The following is an 18762-nucleotide window of genomic DNA, read 5'->3' on the forward strand; positions in this document are numbered from 1 at the left end:
TTTTTATGGCTTGGTCGATGAGGCAGGAGTTAATTAGAGGGCATAGTCCATAGTAATGGACCAGAAAATAAAATGGAAGGTCGCAAGCGTTAATGTCTTTTTCATTGAGAACAAAGCTTAAATATCAATACAGCTTGATATGTAGTCAATAATTTTCAAGAAGAGTACAAGTGACTTTGCCGTCAATGGCATTGCGCATTGAGTGAAGAAGAGGCACTTTTGAAGTACAGATACATTAGGTCATGATGGATGAACGGTAAAGTCGCTGATAGAAACTTACCAGCCATTAATTTGTTGGCTTAGTTGGTGGCATACAAGATATCCCCATTAGAGAAAGCACCACCTTGTAGGGGTAAGTATTACTTTTTGGGTTTTCAAAACATAGTTAAGTTAATCTTTTGTTATAGGATATGGGTGGAGCAGATGCTGACTTCTCTCTCGAGCAAGAGGGTAATTCTGAACATAAAAATATTTTTCAATGATCCAGGTATGCGTGAACATGGCTATATAGTAGCCATGTTTACTATATAACTACTATATAGTACTTAGGCATGGCTATATATTAGTCATGCCTACTACATAACTACTATATAGTAGCTATATAGTACCAGTTAGAGCATTTAAACAATACAAACCAGACAAGGAATATATTGACCAAGTAAATATCACATGCATCTTATCCTAACCATACAAGCCCCTTTACAACAATACTAAGCACGTGAAGATCTCGAGCAACCCGTACACTGGCCATGTATAACATATATGTACCATGTAGATAACACCAAGATGACACCGAGCATAGAGCCCATTCCAACCATGTGCGGGACATATAAAGATCACAGAAAGCCTATTCCAACCATGTGCAAAACATATAGACTATACACACCAACCCAAGACAACACCAAGCATATAGAGATTACATAGATCCCATTTCGACCATATGGACCATCCAAGGCCATGATCTATGACATCATGCATGGCCATCATGTGGATGATGCATGTGTGTCCTTTGTGCACATGATAGCATGTATGCCCATGGTGTACATGCTGGTGTCTGATACATGTATGCCCATGCTATATGTCACATGCTAACATGAACTCGTCTCACATGCTGACATGGACATGTCAAGAGCTAGATCATAACAATAGTCCACATAAGCAAAACCCATGGAACCAAAGCTCACCCAAAAAAAGCTCGCCAAATAAATTAACTCGTGCTACAACTTGATGTTGTTGCTTGGTTTAATTTGTATTAGCTTGCATTCACTGACACTCGCCCGCTATCAACAAGGTGAAACTAATGCCTAAAAACCTATGTGCTCTTCATATTAGTTCCCACAAGGAGTGGTGATCTACTAATTGCCCAACTATCATGAGAATATTTTATCAAGTTTATGGTCAGTCCTTTCTATTTGGACTCGCTTTTTATGCAATGCCTCCTCTGATTCATCACCACTGATGCTAGCTATTTCTTCATCCCTCATACCTAGATCTCTTAAACGAGGAGAAGAGCCCAAGTTATGTGTACCAAATTCATTGCTTCTAAAGCCACCAATGAGACGTTTGGTGACATTTATACGGATTATGTTGTGCCAAACAAAACTGCTTGAAGTCATGTTAGCAAAGACAAACCATAAGACATGGTTATTATGGTAAAATGGGCTTATGTGCACCTTTCAATAGGAACCTCCACTTTTTTCTCATCAATGAGAAAGACAAGGACTCCCTAAAGAGTGCTTGGTAGCATCTTGCTCATGAAAATGCTTCCAATTACAATCGGTTGCCCTTTTGGCATGATGGATTTAAACCACATAGATGCCACATCCCTCACGAGATTCTGACTGCTGCCACAAACGTGGCTAGCTATAAAAGAAATTAGGTCATTACTTATCTATCCCAAGCAAGGAACTACCATCGCCCATACTTCAAATGCGGGTCATTACTTATCTATCCCAAGTGAGGAACTACCATCACCCATACTTCAAAGAAAGCCATAAAAAAGAAGTTTATAGAAATAATGTCATTTTTTGGTTTGATCATGGCCTTTGGTAAATGATGCATAGAACTCATCTTTAAGGTCAACACTCTGAAGCAAACTATGTTACTATTCTAATGTGATGTTTAGGAGGGTTTAAAGGATGAAGTGAAGTTATCTTTCTTATTAGAAAAAAAAACTTAAACAAGGGATTTCCCACATTACTATGGAAAAAAATGGCAACATGTTCACGGAAAACGATGCAATGGCCAACTTCCTAGAAAAAGTCATTGCTCTTCTCAAGAAGTTCAAAGGCAGAGATAAAAGGATACTAGAGGTTGCTACACATATGTGGCCATGGATGGAGGGCTAGTGGAGCACCCCTCAGATTGGATCAGCAAACATTCAATTGTGTCTTGGTTGTTTGTCTCTCTTAAACTACACTAAACATGTTTTCTTTGGATGGATGCATCTAACATGCCTTAGTTATAGAATTAAATAAGCTTTTGTGTTTTAATGCTTATTATAGATGCTTTAATGGTCTTGGAAATTCATTTGCAACAATCAATATTTCTCAAATCTAGACTTGTTTACAACTTCTTGTTAAATGTAAATATTTTTTAATACATTTGGCTCCATCTTGCCTTACCTCCAATCATTTTGTTTTTGTTTTTCGAGCCGGGGTAAGAGACGGGGTAAGAGACGAAAACATTCGTTTCTGAGACACACACACACAATATTTCATTTGGCTCCATCTTGCCTTACCTCCAATCATCTCACACACACGCACACAATATTTCACTTTCTCAATTTAAAATCTATATTGAAAAAGTTAATGAAATTTCGTGAGTGAAATATATAAAGGCAAAAGCATTTGGTGAAATTTTGACTTAGATTTGCAATTTTAGCTCAAAATATTCTAGTGTATTTCTGCAAGAACTGATCAGTTCGTTGCATGGTTGGCAAGGTGAAGGTAAGCTCAGTGTAAGAGCGTTGTGCTATGGCGACCTCCTCTGGCGTGCGCCTTCTCGAATTGCGCAGCCTGCAGCAGGGCTTTTGCTACTTGAGAAGCTCATCTCTGCCCTCTTCTTCCTCCTCTTCTTCTTGGCACAAGCGATTTGTGGTCCTCCTGGACTCGGGGCTCATTTTCTTCGACCCTTTGGCAGGCCCTGAAACGCCTGTTGATAAGGTCCGAGGTCGTGACATGCGCGGTGCTGTGCTAGTACCCCAAGACCCCACTGGTTGCACCCTGGAAATCTTTCTTGCGCCCCCAACCACATTGGAGCTCCATCTCACCAGCAGTTCTATGGCTCAACAGTGGCTCCACATCCTGCAAGTCTCGATACTGGGGAATTTTCGAGATTTTCCATCTGAGGTACGTGACTGGACTTATGTAAAGCTTGTCAAGCTCCATGAGTAGTCTCTACATGAAGACTGCAGTGAGGACAAGTCTTTTCTGGTATAGCTAAGCCTCCAAGTGCTTTCAATAGGATTGGGTATAGCATAGCCTTCCTCAAAGTTTTATCATAGAATTAGTTGTTGTAATACTATCTCACACATCTCCTCCTCCACCAACATTGCCCCAAACTCCTCAAAAGTAAGAGGTGGGTTGCACACCTATGTGTTCAGTTTTATGATGTAGCATGGGTGTGTGCAATAGACAGAACAGCATGGCCAGACTGAGAAGGCCACTTGCAGAATTTTGTAGGCTAAAATGCTTCCATGTTTATTGTCATGTTGCCTTTTTGAAAATCTTTCATAACTAGTAGAATTATCTTTGTGTGCAATCAACTGACCTTTAAAAATCTATTAATTGAATAATACCAGGTAGTGTCATTTTGTGATCACAAGTACTTCTAGGTCAAACATATGGATTGAATGCAGACACTAATATTTTCTCTCTTTCCTTCTCACAGGCGCATTATTCTGACACATCAATCAGGAATAAGGAACCATCTTCAAGCCTGATGGAGAGGGCAACCAGACTTGAAGAGGCACAAACGATGTCTTTTGAGGATTTGGGGGATCAAAATAAGGTCCATGTTATAGTTGACCAACCGGAATATGATGGTGGGGGAAAGCACAGTAAAGGCCAGCTTGAGTCCTTGGTTGCTTTACCTCATGTTCAAACACAATCTGAGAGGGTATTTTTGTCCAAGCAAGCAAGAGAATCCAGAAGATGGTATGATACAGGTGAAAATCGTATGGAGATAGCCCCAGCGGGGAAATCTTTATCCAGGCAAACAGGAAGCTCCAAAAGCTGGTCAGGTGAGGAGAATATGGAGAGAGCTCCGACAGATAATTTTATTGAAAATAATTTGTTTTCAGGTAGGGATAATGCATTGTTTGAACAATCCATTCAATTGGTTTCAGAGGGAGACGGTCCATTTTCTGGGCCAATAGCTATGTTAGGTAGTCCAAAAAGTGAAAGTTCAACAAAATCAAATGAAGATTCAAGTGAAGGCAGCTTAAGTGGACTTACATTGACGTCAAAGAGTTCAGAGACACCAGAAGGATTGGAGGGGAATGACTCTGATTGTGAGGAGGCCTTGATTGGGAGCCCCTCAATAAACGAAGAGAATTCTCCATTGCCTTTGGACCACTCAGACCGAAAACATAGCAATGATGGGCGGTTATTTCTTCCCACAAGTATATCTGGAGAAGCAAGCTCAACATTATTCTCAAAGCAAGAACCCCCATTACATAGATTAAGCAGAGAAGCGAGGCTTTCTTCAACATCACAGAAGGTCAAGTCATCAATGAAACCAGTATTACCACATCATTTGGAGCAAGCTTCAGCAAAAGCAGACAGGTATTGACATGTGCTTTAGGTTTATATTTTGTGAGCTTTCAGGGTCCTGTGGCTAATGGTATTGAGAGTTGGATGAGGAAAGGTGCATAATGCTTAAGGGGTTAGTGATAGAATTTCTAGGTGTGCTGTATGTAATCTTAGAAAAGTTTGTCCAAGTCATAAGGTCAGGGATCAAGGGCATGTGCATCCCTTGAAATGCAAATAGATCCATGTTGGAGGGAAACAACATGCTGCAATGTACATGCCTGCAGAGTGGAATCTCGTAATCAACACTCATATGAAGATGGCATCTTCATTTATCTTGACCGTTCCAATCACTTTCTGCATTCAAAGATAACATTCCTTACTCCACCAAACACCCCTTTTTTCTCCGGAGTCTTGATTCAACTATAGCTATGGCTATAATTGTGCATTGCAGGTAGGTCCCCTCTTGCAGGAACAGTTAGAAACATGCATTCAAATTTCGTATTGTTATTTTATGTCTCTACAAGTACACAGGCTTGGAATTAATATGTTACAGGTATGCAATGGAGTGCATGAAGAATAAAACTGTTGCAAGTGTTCACTTGGTTGAGAAGAGAGGCCAAGATTTCATGGATTTATTCCCAGCAACTGATACCTCAAATAATGAAGAGGTGACGATTTCTATAATGCCAAATCATGAATGCAATAAATAGATGCTATTTTGAACTTGGAGGGTCTTTTTGTAGACTGTAGCAATGTGGAACACTCTTGTTAAGAGGAGGTCTGTATCTACCTTTGAATTTTCCATCCTCTCCAAGATCAGTGTTAAGGCTATAAGGGCAAGATTGATACCTTTCGCAAGGACTATCTTGAGAGCCAGATTGACTGCCTTGCATGAGCACGAGTGTAGCTTATGGAGGAGACTTGCTTTGCATGACTCTAGGTGGAGAGTGGCCTAGATGCCTCATAGTGTGGCACGCATGCTGCCTGGAGACTATTGAGGGGGACCCCACTCCATTTGTCAAGACCAGGAGCGCCAATGATCATATCCACTCACTCCAGGGAGAATCGGAGCACCTTTGAGGTAACTCTCGAGCTGTGTAGGAGTGGAGAGCAGCTTTTATGGGTATCTTGAGCTTAGGTCCTCTCTTCGATTGGAAGCTGAGCTGGGCTTAGGTAGTGCTCGAGATTCCCTGTGTGCTCCCCACTCCTTCCCCTTCCTCTTTTTCCCCTGTTACTTACCAACCCCTCCCCCCCCCCCTCTTCTTTCTTCTCACCCCCACATCTTCTGTGCCTTTTCGTTCATTTTGGAGTTACTTTGAGGGCTTAGTGTTATTGAAAACTAGAATATTAATACTCATATTTTGCTGAAACATATTTGCTTATATGTTTCAGGGTATGTGGAGAGCATCGACATTTCTAAAACGCTCTTATCTTCATATTCGCATAATTGAGTGCTGGTTAAATGAAGGGGTATTAGAGGAAAGATTTCAAGATGGGAGCAACTCTTCACTGTCGTATTACAACATCATTGCTTGCTTGTATCTATCTCCCAACGCAACCTCAATCTGTGGTCATTATGAATTTCTTTTATTTTCTATCTGTTTTTTCATGCTTGGCATGGTCATTTGGCCTTTAAAATTTATTTGAGAAATCAACCATATTTCAATAGGTAACAAAATTGTTGTATTGCTCTTTTATTATCATGATACAGGTTTTTAGAGGAAAAAGAAGGGGTTGGGGGGTTGGCGTTACCATCATCCACCTCAAGGGCACCTGACTCAATAAACTATGTATGTTACGTACAGCACAGATGTGATGCAACATGGACATAACTCCAGACGTCAGCTTACCCAAGGGAAGTTTAGATGTTGAATTGGAACCTTTTGGGCAGCTAGGAAGGGATCAGCCGAGGTGCCAAGATGTGGACCAGCTCAAGTTGTGGACACACTTCATTAGGCTTTATTGGGCTGTGTGCTGGCCCTCAGAGAAATAGAGAATGAGTGTGAAGGAGATGCATGTTTGCGCGTCTCAACTTTCTTCATTTCTTGAGAAGCGCACAACCAGGGGTGCAACATTGCTTCAGGCCATGGGCATAAGAGGAGGAAATTTCCCAGCTGGGTCTCTTAAGGGAGAGTCTTCACAGTTGGCAACAACTGCATTAGGTGTAGAATCTTTGGCTTTAGTGGTGGTTGCTTCAGTTTTTTGGCTAGTACTCTTCTCACCTGCCAAATTACATTGGGTGAAGTATCCCCAGACTCCAGTGTCTAGTGTCGGATGTAATGGAGGCACCACATGAGGACTTGACACGAGATTTGTCTTCATCTTGGGTGGATATGCTAGTTAGGGTGCCTTCATAGTGCACAGATTCTTGGAGATTGTGCAGACAACAGCTGGGGGTTTTGTTTTGTGTATCAGAGGAGGTATTACTTGGAGTATGTTCCACAAGGTGATGGTGGTCTAGAACATCCTATTTTCTTTTGGGTGCAACTCTGTGTGTGTGTGTGCGCCCATTTTCTTTGTCTCTACTAATCCTTCTAGTTTGCCTTCTTTTTTCCTTGTTGCTTTTCCTCCCTCTCCTCTTGTCTCTATGTCTGTCTTCTTGTCTTCTGTGTCTCTTGTATCTTTCGCTTGTGTTTCTTATGTCTTTTCCTTCATGGTCCAAACTGTAGCTACTTACCATAGAAGGGAATTGTTTGTTGATCCCAAATGCATACAATTGCATTCTGATTCACAACCTTTCTGTATTGACAATCCCGAACTGCAGCAGTTTTGCGACACTCTTGAGGAAGGCTTTGCAGATCTCCGACAAGCATGGGATGTGTCTATGCTGGATTTCCGTTTGAAAATCCCTGGTCATGTACTCTTCAACCCTTTTACGAGACTATCTCAAAAAGAAGTAATTCTTTTATGCTTGCCTGCAGGCAGATGTTGGCCAATGGATAAAAGCCATGCTTGGTGGATGTTTTGTGGAAGGGGTTTACTCTGTAGCAAGAGGTTTCTATGAGGTCATTCTCACTGAATCCAAGCATAAATAAATGCTATTGGAAAAGTTTTCCTTGATCTTGGACAATAAATGGTGCATTTGTACCTTTGGTCGCCCACCAAGGACTATCTGAATTTTATTAAACACACATGGCCTATATGGGTCGAAGTGGTGGATCTCTCGGTTTATATGCACCTTGCATTGCTTTTTTTGGCTGAATCATTGGGTAAGGTTGTATGTGTTAGAATTTGTGTATCTCACTATGTGTGGGGACCCGACCTTTTATTGGCACACATGTATTTATCTCATTTATGCTAGTCGTGGGGTTATTTGCTATAGTCGGTCAGCTCCACAGGGAAGTCTACCAGCTTCACTCCTTCCCTATTTAAAGGCCACTTCCCTTCTCACTTATTAACTCAGCTCATTCATTCATAGGCACATGTTCTACACCATTTGCTGGCTGATATTGCCATTGTAAAAGCCTCTTGTTACATAACATGATGTTTATTGTCTGATGTCTCTCTCTCCTTTGCTCTCCCTCTCTCCTATGTTTTGCTTCTGCATTGTGCAACGTTATCATGGTATCAATTGCTTAGGTGGCCGGCAGTTCAAGGTAGCGGTGGTGAGTTTCCTTACTGCAAGAAGTTCAATGTTTTTTTGGGAGCGGAAGAAGGCGTGTGTTTTTTTCCTACATATGCAACAGAAAACTTTGTTTTGTGCAACCACTTAGTGGCTGCGATTTCCTCACCACTTAGTGGCTGCGATTTCCTCTGGTTGTTGCGTTTTCATCCTAAAGGCTGCGTTTTTCACATTGGTGGTTGCATTTTTCTTCGAGGGTGCTGTGCTTCAGCTTTGGTGGCTGCGTTTTGTGGTGGCACCAGCTCTTTCTCCCCTATGCTATCTTTTCCATCATCCGTTGTTGGTGGTGGTGCGTGGACTGCGTTTTCAGCCCTAGGCAGCAGTGGAGGTGTTTCTTCCCGTGTGCTTCAGCCTTGCCTGCGCTTAAGAGGGGGCTGTGGGTCTTGTGCTTTCGCGGTGTTGGCGTTTGGAGCAGATCTCTGGACAGCAATTGGTGGTCCTCTTCTTTTATTTTTTTTAAAAGAAAAAAAAAAAGGAAAAAAGATCCTTCTATTAGTTAATGATGCACTGAGGCCATAGAGGGCACTATTGTCTTGGACACACAGTGCCTTTGCAGGATTTGGAGTGATATTATCCATACCCTTATGGCAACCTGGGCTAGAATCCAGGGATCTTTGAGGGCTGCAGAGAGAAACAGCCAATTTATGAGAGAGTGGGATCATGGTCTATTCTTCATTTCCACTCGTATGGGACCTTGTTGGCAACACAAGGCACCCAATTGGTTGACATCTCCACCTAGTTTGGTTTGAAATCTCCCTTTTGTATATTTTCTCATACTTAATAGAAGTCTCTTCTCTGGAAAAGAGAAAAAAAAACAGCCACAAAGGGCTAGATACAACCACGAAGGGCTATAGACAAACTCGCCTCATGTACGGGGCGGGAATCACATGATCGTATGGGGAAGAGACACTTCTCCTCTGGCTGGCCGCTCTGTGAGGAGAAGGCTATCTCATAAAGGGGAGGGGGGGGTGGAAACAACCACATAGGTGGTTTGTAGTGCCAAGTGGGGTCACCGCATCTATCTGTGAGAAAAGGGCTAGGCCTCCAGAGCCTCAAGAAAGCTTCTTGGCGCTTACGCATCCGGTCAAAACCTCCATGAAGCTTCCCCCACTAACCGTGGAGGGTATGAATGGTCTCCTCCCAATCAGTGGGGTCATGCCAAGTCCACTTTTCTGGGTCCCACTGGAGGCACATGAAAGGTCGGCACTCCCATATCCATAGTCGCCAAAATCTCTCCCTGGCCACCTTGGCGGGCTGTGGGTCTATGTGCCATTCCCGTGCCTGAAAGCCAATCACCCTCATTCTCTACAAGGTGCAGTCCCTGAAATCCTCTAAGGGAAGCTCGGATCTCTCTAGTCTGCCATGGGATCCAATAGAAAAACTGAGCAGACCACTGTCCTCATCTTCTCCGTGGACCGCCACGAGAATATCATGTCTGGTAAACACACCTAGCCACACTGGGGGGTTTGGGTCTGGGATAGGAGTCAGCCACTCTTGAGGGATAGCTGAGTCAATGTCGATGCTGAGCCTATCTCTATCCCGGATCCCTGTCAGGCCTCTCTCCTACACCTCCGAGGGTAATTGCATGTGTGTAATCCAATCTCCAAGAGACCTGGCAGGCCCTATGCTCAATGCACCCCATGATACATGCGGTCACGGGCCCCCAACATGTGGCCAGTGGGTAAACGGATCAGGGGGTTCTAGACCAAAGACTACCGAAGTCGCTACTGTGAGGCTGCCGGAGCTATTTGTCTAAGGGCCGTCTAAGGGCCAGCCTGAGATGATCCCAAGCTTGAAGTAAGCTGGCTACAAATCTGTCCTCAAGAGCTGGACTAAAACCGTGGGCCCGCATCTCTGTGAAAATCCATTTGGTACTTTGTGGTCAAGGGTCACAAGACTCGGGGTGCGGGCTGAAATCTGGGCCAATAAGAAATCCTTCGAGGGCTCACCACCGGGAAGGAGTCCTCTAACAATCAGCTTGCCCAACAGGGCACGACATTGAATAGCAAGGTCAATGAGGCCTAGCCCCCCTCTACGACGTGGTTGAATGATCACTCTCCATGCCACCTTGGCCTAGGTTGGTCTCCCATCACTGCCGGCCCATAAGAAGTTCCGGATCAATCGCTGTACCTGCTCAAGAGAAGGCCCAGCGTGAAGTGATGTACCACATGGTGGCAAGAAGTACTTGGTTCGCCACCACCACTCTACCGGCTAGGGAGAGCCTCGCAGAACTCCAGTATAAAAGCTTCGTCTGAATACTTAGAAGAAGTGGGGCGAGCTGCTGCTTGGGAGAAATATCAATGCCTACCTGGCAACCAAGATAACGAACTGGAGTGCCCCTCGGGATCCATTGGAAAGCCTCAATTGGGTGCCAAGTCGGGGTGGGTGCTAAGCCTCCCAAAAACCACACGACTTGTGCCAGTTGATCTGTGCTCCTGATGCGTGCGGAAAATCTCGATCGCCTTCGCGAATCTCTGGAGATTCCCCTTATCTCCTAAAGCTGCTGTGTCATGTGCAAACTCTGAGTCAAGCAGCTCCTCTTGTGTGCGGAGGGGAAGACGCAATCCCTAAAGCCCAGTCTCCTGGGCTGAGAGAAAACTACTCATGGCCTCGGTGACGAATAGGAAGAGGTAGGGTGCCAAAGAACAGCCCTGCCGAACCGAGCAGGAAAGGGGGAATCTGTTGTGCCACGGGCTCCTTGAATGAGAACCTGGCTGTGGGAGGCTGACTACAGTCCTGAGACTCCACGAATCCACTCCAAGGCGAATCCCGTCCGGCTCATCGCGCTCTCCAAAAAGGTCGAATCCACCCTATCATAAGCTTTGTCAAAGTCTAGGAGTAGCACTATGAGGTCGTGCTGCCGCATCCTGGCCGAAGCTATTGCCTCCCAGAAGGTGGAAAGGTAGTCCAGAATGCTCCGATCCTGAACAACGTTGGTCTGAGTGTCATGAATCAAGTTAGGGAGAAAGGGCTGAAGTCTCCTGTTGATGGCCTTGGCCAAGATCTTGTAGGCCGTCCCCAAAATAGTGATGGGTGTCCACTGCCAGATCTCCTATCTGTCACCACCTTCTTTAGGAATCAAGTGTATCAGACCCTTTGAGAGCCTCTCTGGCATGGCACGTGTGATCACAATGTCGTTGAAGGCAGCTTGAAGGCCGCCTTCCATGAGGTCCCAGTGACCAAGAAAGAAAGAGACTAGAAGCCCCCATGGGCATTTGCCCGTGGGTAGTGCCGTCACCGCCTTTGCCAACCCCTCCACTGCGAATGGAGTCAGTAAGAAGGACCTAAGAGAGGGGGGAACCACCTCTCTCGTGTCGCCAGACCCTCTCTCGCGCATCCATCACTTGTGGGGATAATGGGGCACCTATGAGAAGAGAACAGAAGAAATCAGTGGCGATGGCTCTTACATGGGGGGGGGGAGGGGGTCGGTGCGCTCAGAAACAATAGCTCCATCCTCGCCACGCAGTCTGCGAATACCATCTCTCCTCCTGTGGAGGCTTGCTATCTTGAAGAAATCTTGTGTGACTTTGTCCCAAGTCTAGGTCCAGAATGAAGCTCTGGCATGGTATTTGTACTCCACCCTCCTCTCCTCAACGGATCTTATCTCCGTGTGGGTGACAGCTAACTAACTCTCAATCTATGGGCTATTTGGGGAATGCTGTTGGAGCCGTTGTAAAGAGGCCAGGCCCCTCCTTAGACTCCGCTCCTGCTCTTGAAATCCCTCCAATCTGCTCTGGGCTGCCTCCTGCAAGAAACCATTGATCTCCCCTAGGCCAACATCCAGTGTGCTAGCAGCAGCAGAGCCTGAGGTAAAGTCCAGTCCCGCCCAAATCTGCTCTATCCTGCTGTAGATCTCAGAGTCCTGAATGAGTCTATCTGGAATCCTAGAGCTCACATGCATGTCGTGCCTTCAGGGGTCCTCTAGGGACAGAATAACCAAGGCATGATCTGAAAAAGAAGTCCCTGCTAAGATACCAATCATGCCCCCACGGCTGCAAGCCCACTCATCAACATAAAACCTGTTAAGTCTAGAGAGGTTGGGACCAGTGCTCCTCTCTAATCTCGAGAAACTGAGGCTCCGAGGGCTGCGCACGAACTTTGGAAGATGCTAAGGGTCTTCCCCCTAAGTACCAATATCAGCTCCTCCCAGGCAGAGTACTTTGCTTCTAGGACTGTGGCCATATGCTAAAACCCTAAGATCTCTCTAGATAATTGTTATGCATAAACATGCATAAATCAGGCATAAACTCATCCACTCGACCACCCCCGAGCCCAAGGGATGTACACATGAATTATAATGAAGTACATCATACCTTTACCTTGATGTCCCATACCATCAAGAGGTATAACTCCAATCCAACAGTATGTAGCTATAGTGTGAAATGGTAGGTGCGTAGTTATTATCCTCTACACAAGAGAACATAGCATAACCTAGCCTCAAGATAACATCACGAGACCATAGCCTAAGCCTCCCTTGAGTGTGCCCCATGCCCCTATTATATAGGAGAGTCCTCAAGTGACTCTTGACTCTACATCTCCCATGTGTGACCCTTGGATGCCTGACCCTAACCTTAACCCTTAAGGTTAGTCCTAACCCATGCTCCACTAGAGCTTGTTCCCATGCTCACAAGCCTAATGTGGGTTAGCCTCCTAGTATATGCACACATAATGTGCATATAACATACTTCTCTCTCAAAACATTGCACTCTTGCACTGAAAAGAAGGAGAATTGCACTGAACAATCTCAACCGCCTCCCAAGTCGAATCCTCTATTTCCCTATCTTTCCACCTAATTTTAACCTCAAAGATTAGTCAACTACAAAGTTTCCTTTCCTTGAATTCAAGTACCTTATAAGGTTCATGTGGAACATAGGATAATTCTTTGACTTCAACGAGTTCTTGAGAAGTAACTATATTATCCTCACCTCCCAGTTTTCCTTTCAATCTATTGATATGAAAGACTGGATGAACTCTAACATGTGGAGGTAGTTTAAGTTCATACGCAATTGTGCCAATCCGATGTATAAATTGAAATGGACCACAATATCTAGGAGATAAATTCGAGCATTTTGCTTTTGACAAAGTCTGAAAATATTTAGGAACTTTTAAATAAACCAATGCTCCTGGTTCAAAAGACCAAGTTGAGCGTCCTCTATCAGCATAGAACCGTGCCCTATCCTAAGTACTCCTGATAGAATCTCGAGCTTCGGTCCGCATTTCCTGCATATCACGCAAGAATTTCCTCGATGCATCAAGCTCGATGTCCTTAAGACCGACATCAATAGGTGCATACATAAGCATGAACGGACTAAAACCAATAGCCGTATGTTTAAAACTATTATAGGCAAATTCCATTGAAAGATATTTTTTCCAATTTGATGCTTTTCCAGAGACATGGATGAAGCATATCCTCTACAATCTGATTCATACGCTCTGTTTGTCCATCAGACTGCGGATGATCAGAGCAATTCATACTCAAAGTAGTTTCCTCGTTGTAAACCATTCGGAATAAAGTAGGAAAACATGGCATTATAATAGTAGGAACGAGGTATCCATCGGCGACTCGACATACCTACATCTACTCATGGAATTATCGGCGTCCCGAGTTACCCATATTAACATAGAGAGTCATCAACGTCTCGATGAGTCACATATGTTCATCCGTAAACCAACAGGTTGATTGTATAAATCACCTAAAGTACGAAACTAGAGAAAGAAATGCCAACAAAGAAAAAATCCAAATTTCCTTAATCCGAACACAACAAGATAAACTTGTTGAACTCTAAAGAAAGAGATTTCAATGAGTGAAAATGTCGACGAGATTACACTCATCAATACATGCAGGCCATAGATAAAAGAAGTTTATCTAGAGAATGTCCACACAATAACTTTAAATGAATTCAGAAAATGAGATTGTCTTTGAATCTTGAGGTCAACATGCTAAGATATGTAAGCAAAGTAACAATCTTGAGTCCAAATTATCCCATAAGATAATATATGTGAGGGATCGCTAGCGTCCCATATTACCATGATACCACCCATAGATATCTTATTAATTTGAAACTCCCTAGTATGCCGTCTAGGAAATATGAATAAAATCCTATATAAAAGAAATAAGATGGCTTTATTCCAGACTTTCACATACTAAAATCTCTCTATATACCTGAGACTACATCAAGGAATAACTCTTTCCGAGTACATCATTATTTTGAATTATTGGCGCCTTTCTAATGATAACTACCCAATAAACACATTAAAGCTAGGATAGAAAAATAACTCACCTAGATACATAAGCAACTAGGTATCCAAGTTGAAATATGTATAAGAGTACAAGGAATATACTCCAAAACTAAGTGTAAAAAACGAAGGCAAATGCTACCTTCAAAGCACATGAAATTATCCAAAAGATTAAAAGATCCTTATAAAACCATGGATAAAAGCATAGAAGCTTCTCGAATCCATGAAAACCATAGTTGATCATAACAATCAATGCATGTTATCTAATGGTCATTAATCATGCCACAAGAAGCATTAAAATTGGTGGCCAACTCATCAATCCGGAATATGAACGTGGTGTCGTTCAAGCAAAACTCCAAAGTAAGCAAGTGAAACACATGTGTGTAACACTCATTAAAAAATCCTCAGATACAAGTGATCTAGGCAGACCATATAAAACTTGAAAAACATCCAATAAAATCCACCAAAACAAACCGATCACCTAACCCATGATAGAATTTGTCTTAGGCTTAAGAAATTAAGCATAGACCACACTTAAAAAAGTGTAAAATAAATTATCATGGAAAAGTGTCAAAGGTGAGACACACTTTGAACATAGATTATAGCCATCATTGAAAAACTTAAGGAACATGTCCCAAAAGAATGGCTAAACAAAGGTAAAAAATCATGAAAATATCGTTCAGAATTAATCTAAACAGAAATATCTACTAGTACGAGGTATAATCGTATTAATAATATGTGAATAACCCGCATCTATCTAATGTCAGCATGAGAAAACGTACTTCAATATTAAATAACCCTTGAAAATATTAAATTCTCGAGAAAAAAAATTATCATGAATTTTTTCTAATTTAATAAGACCTCAAAATACGATAATTTTGAATTCCACCAAATCTATCTTATGGCATTCCAAACTATATTTTTTTTAAAAATTTCAGCAAATAAATTTGCTAAAATACCATTGATATTTTAAAAATATCAATTTCTTGGATTTCTAAAAATAATTTCTAGAATATTCCTAATTTTTCTTGAGAATCCCATCGTTTACGAAATTTTCAATTCCGTTTGACAATTCTCAAATCCAATGAAAATTTAAAATTTAAATGAATTTTTAAATTTTTTGGATCAAAAAATATATTTTAAAGAAATTTGAATGGTCACGGGCACCTGAATGGACACACCACATGCCAAACACCAATCCCACATTTTTCAGAAATTTAAAATAATCTTTGTCTAATTTTTCACTAATTTTTAGGATTTTTTTAAAAATTTTAATTAATCCCGAACGCATTTAGAATACGAATGGTTAAAAAATTTCGGAATCCCAACGGTCTTCCTGGAATATGGAAAGCCAACAGTTTCAGAAAAATGAAAAGACAAAAAAAATCGGAATGTGAAAGGTCAAAAGTTTCCGGAATCTGAAAGGTCAAAAGATTTTTCGGAATTCGGAAAGCCAAAAGGTTTTGGGAAAGCGGAAAGCCGAGAGGTTTCAAGAAGATAATTTCAGAGAAATTTTTTTCTCCAAAATTCATATTTTCCTCTCTTTTTTTTCCAGCTTTTTTCCAAGCTTTGAAAAGCTTTATTTTTTAAATATATTAAAAGAATTTAATAAAAGCTTTTTTTAAAGCTTTAATTATAAAGCTTTGAATTTTTTTTATGTGGGGGGAGGGTGGCCGGCCTGCAGTGGAACCCCCCCCCCCCTCCTCCCCTAGCGCTGCGCATTAAGAGTTAGAGAGGGAGGAGCAGGCTCCCTTTCTCCAACTAAAAAGCTTTCTCTCTTCACACCCTCCTTCTCAGTAATCAGAGAGGAGGATTAACAAATTAATTAATCTTTTTTGATTAATCATAATTAAAAGTTAATTATGATTAAAAAGTAATCAAATTATGCCAACTAAGAGACGTTCACACTCGGGAGAGAAAAAAGAAGGAAAATTCAGAATTGGGAGGCGAAGAGGGTCCCACGTACACGGGAGAGCATTTCATGCATCAACATGCTGCCCCCTACTGCATTTCAGCAGAAAATCGACAGAAATTTGATAGCATATCCACGGAAAAACCCGTTCTAAAATTTTTAAAAATATTAAAAAAAATTCCTAAAAATTATAGAAATTCACGAAATCCATTCTTCCAAAAATATCCACAATAAAATATATGGTATTTTGGTAAAACTTTCCATTAATGCTTATTTTAAACTACAAAAAATAGAAAAAAATAGCATTAAACTCACGGAATTCCCCCGCAACATCGATTCGTCCATTGAATAGTAGTAACACGCGTTCCAACCGCCATATCCACGATCCACGTGCAAATCATCTCAACACAAATCAACAAAAAAACATTTTTATTTAGTAAATATTAAAATTTTCTTGAAAAAATGCCAAAAAATTACAATAAGAAAGAAAAAATAACAAAAATTAACTAGAGTTTGCTTTGATACCACTGTTTAAACCCTAAGATCTCTCTAGATAATTGTGATGCATACACATGCATAAATCAGGCATAAACTCATCCACCCGATCACCTTCGAGTCCAAGGGATGCACACAAAGGGATGCGCACATGAATTATAATGAAGTACATCATACCTTTACCTTGATGTCCCATACCATCAAGAGGTATAACTCCAATCCAACAGTATGTAGCTATAGTCTGAAATGATAGGTGAGTAGTTATGATCCTCTACACGAGAACATAACATAACCTAGCCTCAAGATAGCATCACGAGACCATAGCCTAAGCCTCCCTTGAGTGTGTCCCATGCCTCTATTATATAGGAGGATCCTCAAGTGACTTTTGACTCTCCATCTCCCATGTGTGATCCTTGGATGCCTGACCCTAACCTTAACCCTTAAGGTTAGTCCTAACCCATGCTCCACTAGAGCTTGTTCCCATGCTCCCATGCTCACAAGCCTAATGTGGGTTAGCCTCCTAGTATATACACACGTAATGTGCATATAATACCATACCTCCTCCAAGTCTGTCCTCTGCTGCCTCTATCATGTTGAAGTCACCACTCTTGCACCAAAAGTCAACTTCAGCCTGGGGAAGGGCTTGCCAAACTGTGCTCCAAAAGAGGGCTCTACCTGTAATGGCGTTTGGGGTATAAACATTGAGGAAGCCAACACTATCCTATCCAATCAAAATGGTGACTCACTGTGCTCGCCCCAAAATTATGACTCTTAAGCCTGTCACTGCCGGCAAAAGTTGCTCATTGACAGAGTTGCAAACTCCTCCCTGCGTCCTTGAAGGGCTGAAGGATGGAGACCACAAAGTATGACTCCTGCTTGGTAAGGTCTTCCCGCATCGGCGGATACACCCCTCTGAGAGGTGATGCTCCTGAAGGAAAAGAATGTCAATAGGTCTCCCCACTAGGTCTCTCTGAAGCTCTCCTTTGAGGATGCCTCATCTGTGGAAGCACTGAGGCCCCCCTAAGCCCTGTATGTTCCATGAGACTATCCGCATATCAATCTTTGTGTGAGGCAGAACTAGTGGAACTGCCCTCCACTCGAGGAGTCTTGGGCGAGGGTTTAGATGGGGAATAATCACAATCCGTCTTGGGGCGAAGGCACGCCAAGTGGAGCGGATCGTGTCCTCCATGTGGCACCACTCTTTCTGAGCACGAGAGTATGTGTACTCCAGATTCCATCGATCACGATGGAGGTATGTGTAAGAGGAGGGGAGAGGTATTGCGACAAAAGTATGCATGAACACAAACAGTAGCACCTCCAGGCTGGAGGCCACCATCTCCCCGTCCTGGTCTCTCTACAAGCTCCATCCTAGCCAATGGCCATAGATGGGTGAGTACGTCGGTGATGCGAAGATTGTGAAGATGATGAGATAGCTCAACTGCCTGACCTTGGATGGTGGCAGTCACCGACTCTTCGTTCCACTTTGTCCCTACGGTTGCACTCAAAGGGAAAGAGAAAATCATCGTGCCATTCTTTGGCGTAGAGGGCCTGGAGTGGTGGAAAACCACACATATCCAAAGAGGCGGTACTGTCTCCTCAAACATATCTGTCCCTTTTGCCGGAAGGTAACGGAAGAAACTATAATCCACTGCTCTCCTAAGATCCTGGGGGGCCCACTTGGGGACTTTGGCAGGAGAGCCCTCACCGGGCGGGCGGTGATGGTCATCTCAAGTGGCTTAGCG

At 42.7% G+C, this 18762-nt stretch overlaps 1 protein-coding gene across 1 annotated transcript in view; it reads left to right on the forward strand.

Annotated features, from left to right (window-relative positions):
* The first annotated feature begins 2893 nt into the window (after window positions 1-2893).
* VPS34 (vacuolar protein sorting 34) overlaps window positions 2894-18762 on the forward strand; it is a 133600-nt gene continuing 117731 nt past the window's right edge. Inside the window, exons 1-5 of the mRNA XM_086818209.1 lie at window positions 2894-3350; window positions 3892-4243; window positions 4349-4787; window positions 5308-5422; window positions 6147-6292. Coding sequence (XP_086674335.1) covers window positions 2976-3350; window positions 3892-4243; window positions 4349-4787; window positions 5308-5422; window positions 6147-6292 — 1427 coding nt within the window. The 5' untranslated portion in view covers window positions 2894-2975. The remainder of the gene's footprint in view (window positions 3351-3891; window positions 4244-4348; window positions 4788-5307; window positions 5423-6146; window positions 6293-18762) is intronic.

The sequence above is a fragment of the Cibotium barometz genome, chromosome 24 (assembly GCF_041138505.1).
Source record: "Cibotium barometz isolate CiBa-2024 chromosome 24, ASM4113850v1, whole genome shotgun sequence".
In the NCBI taxonomy this organism is placed as follows: domain Eukaryota; kingdom Viridiplantae; phylum Streptophyta; class Polypodiopsida; order Cyatheales; family Cibotiaceae; genus Cibotium; species Cibotium barometz.